The 4,011-nt window shown below is 44.3% G+C and overlaps 1 protein-coding gene across 4 annotated transcripts in view; it reads right to left on the minus strand.

Annotated features, from left to right (window-relative positions):
- Window positions 1-999: 999 nt before the first annotated feature.
- The window catches only part of si:ch211-63o20.7 (Serine/threonine-protein kinase pdik1l-B-like), a 10,702-nt gene continuing 7,690 nt past the window's right edge, over window positions 1,000-4,011 (minus strand). For all 4 annotated transcript variants that reach the window (XM_058378496.1, XM_058378494.1, XM_058378495.1 and 1 more), the window contains 2 exons: window positions 3,603-3,828; window positions 1,000-2,249 (listed from right to left, as the gene is read on the minus strand). In XM_058378496.1, coding sequence (XP_058234479.1) covers window positions 2,017-2,249; window positions 3,603-3,828 — 459 coding nt within the window. In that variant the 3' untranslated portion in view covers window positions 1,000-2,016. The remainder of the gene's footprint in view (window positions 2,250-3,602; window positions 3,829-4,011) is intronic.

Genomic DNA, 4,011 nt, shown 5'->3' on the forward strand with positions numbered 1-4,011 from the left:
ATGAGCGCAGCTCGATGCAGAAACACCATTTGACACGTACAGTCCAGCAGGAAAGAAAGAAAAGCCCAATAACTCTAAACTAAAAGCTCAGCAGCTACTTCAACACTATGGAAAATACATCAGCCATCATCTTGAATAATAGAAATATCAATTTTTCCCACTAGCTGCGTCGGGCGGTCCTCAAGAGAACTCCATCTCCGCCTGAGTGCTGGACGCTTTGTTCCTCTGAGCAGCTTCTACACACTCGGTCCACTCACTTCAGCTGGAAGGAAATGAAACTGCTCTCTCAGGGTGAAGTGACTGGATTTAATCCCACATCATCATTAACCTCGGCGCCGTCTCTGACTGCAGGTCACCTGTCCATAAAGTCACACGAGTTTCTCTCTGATTCTGACCAGGAACATATTTACACTCAATATTTATAATATTTACACTCTGTTCCTCAAACGCTTTTAGTGCAATGTATAATGGATGTAAAGAAAATCTACACAGCCATGGTAAAAATTCTGTCTTCCTGTAAAGTGAAAATTAAAACAAGGATAAAACTCTGCATCTTTTTCCATATATTAGGCAGCAAGTGAACATTTTGTCCTCAAAGTTGATGTTAGAAGCAGGAAAAATGGACAAGCGTAAGGATTTGAGCGAGTTTGACGACGGGCCGAATTGTGATGGCGGATAGACCACTGGATCAGAGCATCTCCAAAACTGCAGCTCTTGTGGGGTGTTCCCGGTCTGCAGTGGTCAGAATCTATCGAAAGTAACCATGGAGGCTCCATTTCACAACTTACAGGACTTAAAGGATCTAGTGCTAACATCTTAGTGTCAGATCCCACAGCACACCTTCAGGGATCTAGTGGAGTCCATGCCTCGATGGGTCAGGGCTGTTTTGGCAGCAAAAGAAGGGGGACCGGCACAATATTAGGCAGGTGGTCATAATGTTATGGCTGATCGGTGTAAATAAATTATACACTGTACCTGTATTGGTCAGTACTGGTTAATGTTTTATTGAACACAGTTTTTACACAGTACATTTCTTTTATTTAAAGCTTAAATACACCGACAACTCGAACAGATCCCATTAAAAAACAATCCATAGCTCAGACACTTGAAGAACACTAGAATCATGTCAGATGTATGGAGAGAGCAGGAGTGGACAGATAATCCTGCAGCTACTTTCATGTTGCTCTAGCTCTCTTGACAGCTTCCCTGATAAGTTTTTCCTCTTGTCCTTTCACTCAATACTAGAAGGATTCTCGATAACGTCGTTGTAGAGTCCCATTTTTCTCCACTGGTTCATGATGGCTTTCAGACAGCAAATGTACTGGAGATTTTTATTGCTGCTCCTCTCCTGATACGGTTTGAGAGCGAGACGCTGTACATGATTTCTAAACTCTTTGCAGACTCGGGCTTTTAAAGCGGGATGAAACTGAACAGTCAGGAAAATCCAGCTGATGAATTTCTGTTGGTTGCTATTGATTTCACACTAATGGTGGAAAAGGATCTGTCAGGATTTATCAGGCACAGAAAACCTGCAGCAGGAGTGTGTGGACTTTTCTTCTCTTCAGTGCATTGTAGATTTTCGGTGCAAAATTTCAAGCATTTCTTTTAAAATGTGAATTCAGCAAACAGACAATAAACAGCAAAAATAAAATTCACATTAGTACGACTTCCACAGTACAAAATCCTCATAATTATCATTTCTGAGGCAAGTGTAAAGTTCTGTTCCATTTAGTAGTTAAATTCAATTCAATTTTATTTGTATAGCACTTTTAACAAAGAGCATTGTCGCAAAAGCAGCTTTATATGAATTTAATATTTAAGTTCAGGATATAAACTCTACATTTTAAATGCAAATTTATTCCTAAAGAGCAACTCCGAGTTGACGGTGTTGAGGAGAAAACTCCCTGAGATGATGAGGAAGAAACCTTGTGAGAACTCCTCCTCATCTGGGTGACACTGAGTGGACCGTGTGATTATAACTGCGTCTGAATAAAGAAATAATCTGGAGTCTGGAGATCAGTGAGTGTCTGTGACGCTGTAAACTCTCTCCTGCAGCTGTAGTGCGGTGGGACGAGCGTCGGGGTCGAACGCCAGCATGTCCGAAATCAGGGCGCACAAATCAGGGCTCGGTGTCGGGGGTGACGGCGGCGCACGTCGCGCTCGCATGGGGATGACCAACTGCAGAGCCGGATTCTCACACAAAGCCTCTCCGAGCGGCGTGATCCATCGGCCCTTCTCAAAAAACGCTCCTGCAGATGGATCAAAAAGCATAAAAAGGTCACTTTTTCAACATTAAATTCTTAAGCATATAAAGTTAGAGGTGTGAAGTGAATACAAATCAGCAGCAAGTTTATCAGCTTGACTGTGAGGAGTGAGAGTAAAGCCGAGGCACAAGGCTTAGTATTAGTATTCACTACGGCACACAAAGGAAACAAAACACACCCGGTAACTTTGATGGATGAGAGATGAAAAAACAACACTGAAAGCCCTTAACTGCCTTTAATAAATAGGCTGAGACATCTGACCTTTGTGGTAGCCAGCTCTGAGTAATTACAGTCCTGCTTGAATTGGCTGGCCGCTCCATCCAAAGCCTCTTCGCTCAAACCGATTTAGTCCATCACCAATAATACACCGTGTCAATGGGGCCTTAAGTCAGGCACTCGAATGCCACGATATATAAAATTAAGCACAGCTACCGTCGTGATGTGACTCTGATGCACTGGCCGGCATTAGTGAGGGTGAGTTTGGGGTCACACGCAGCCAGGACGGGCTCGATGAGTGCCGAGATCAATAAACACAGCCTCTGTTTCTCAATTACGGGAAAAGGACCGCTCTTGTAGTTTCCGTCGACGTCTAGAGCCGAAGCACGGATGAAGATGAGCGAATGACATCGAGTGAGTTATTTATGAAGGAGCGGCGCAGTTCTGAAATAAAGCAGTGTACTCACTGAGATGTGAAATTAGAATAAAACGCCCCAGTGGTCCAGGACTGATTCCTTTAATTCTTTAAAACATCCTAATCGTGAATTAAGGATTTAACTGGAGTTCAAAACGGGGTTAAAAGCACTGCATGCAGTAGTGATGGATGCGGCTAAAGAACTGAAATGATCTGGTGCTGGGAAACATCACGCCATAATGTGCTTGTAAAAATCCATCTCTCATCAGATAAAGCCTTTATTTGTCACATGTTCATTACAGCACAGTGATATTATTTCCTCTGCATGGTCTGAGCACAGGACCAGCTGTGATGCAGCTCTACTGGACCAGGGAGGGTTATCGGACTTGCTCGAGGGCTCAACAGTAGCAGCTTGAAGGTGCTTGGGCTTGAACCCACAACCTTCTGATCAGTGACCCAGAGCTTTAACCACTGAGCCAAAGGTGAAAGATTGAAGAGAAACCTGAGCTCTCTCCAAGCCTAGAACTGTCCCACAACTGAAACAGGAATAGTACATTTCCTCTCAGAATAAAATTATGCTCTTCCAAGTGAAGTCCCTAATTTACATGTTTTTATTTAAACACATGCCACAAATCTCAGCTCTACTGGAGAGCAGAAGAAGGTCTGGAACATAGCCATGAGCCTCAGCTCCAGCGTCTTGCACTCACCCAGCTGCTCCTCATTGGAGCCGTCCTCCAGGAAGGTGATCCTCTCCAACACGGCCCAGAAGAGGACACCTAGAGAGAAGATGTCTGCTTGTGCTGTGTAGCTATGTCCAGCCCACACCTCAGGAGCCATGTAGAAGTCTGAACCGCACGTGGATGAGAGAGCCAGTCTGCTGCGTTCTCCTTCCGTCTGGCCTTCAACCATCTTGCTCAGGCCAAAGTCAGCTATCTGGAACACGCATCAGGGTGAAGGTCAGCCACAAACCATAATTGGATTAAGTACAAAGGAGATCATTCATTTTCCACCGAGAGCTGGAGACTTCTGGTGACATGACCGACAGCGAGAGCTGGAGACCAGATTGTGGGTGTGTCAGGTGATGCGACAAAGTTGAGAAAAGTTGAACTTTATGCA

The sequence above is a fragment of the Hemibagrus wyckioides genome, linkage group LG25 (genome assembly GCF_019097595.1).
Source record: "Hemibagrus wyckioides isolate EC202008001 linkage group LG25, SWU_Hwy_1.0, whole genome shotgun sequence".
NCBI classification, from domain to species: domain Eukaryota; kingdom Metazoa; phylum Chordata; class Actinopteri; order Siluriformes; family Bagridae; genus Hemibagrus; species Hemibagrus wyckioides.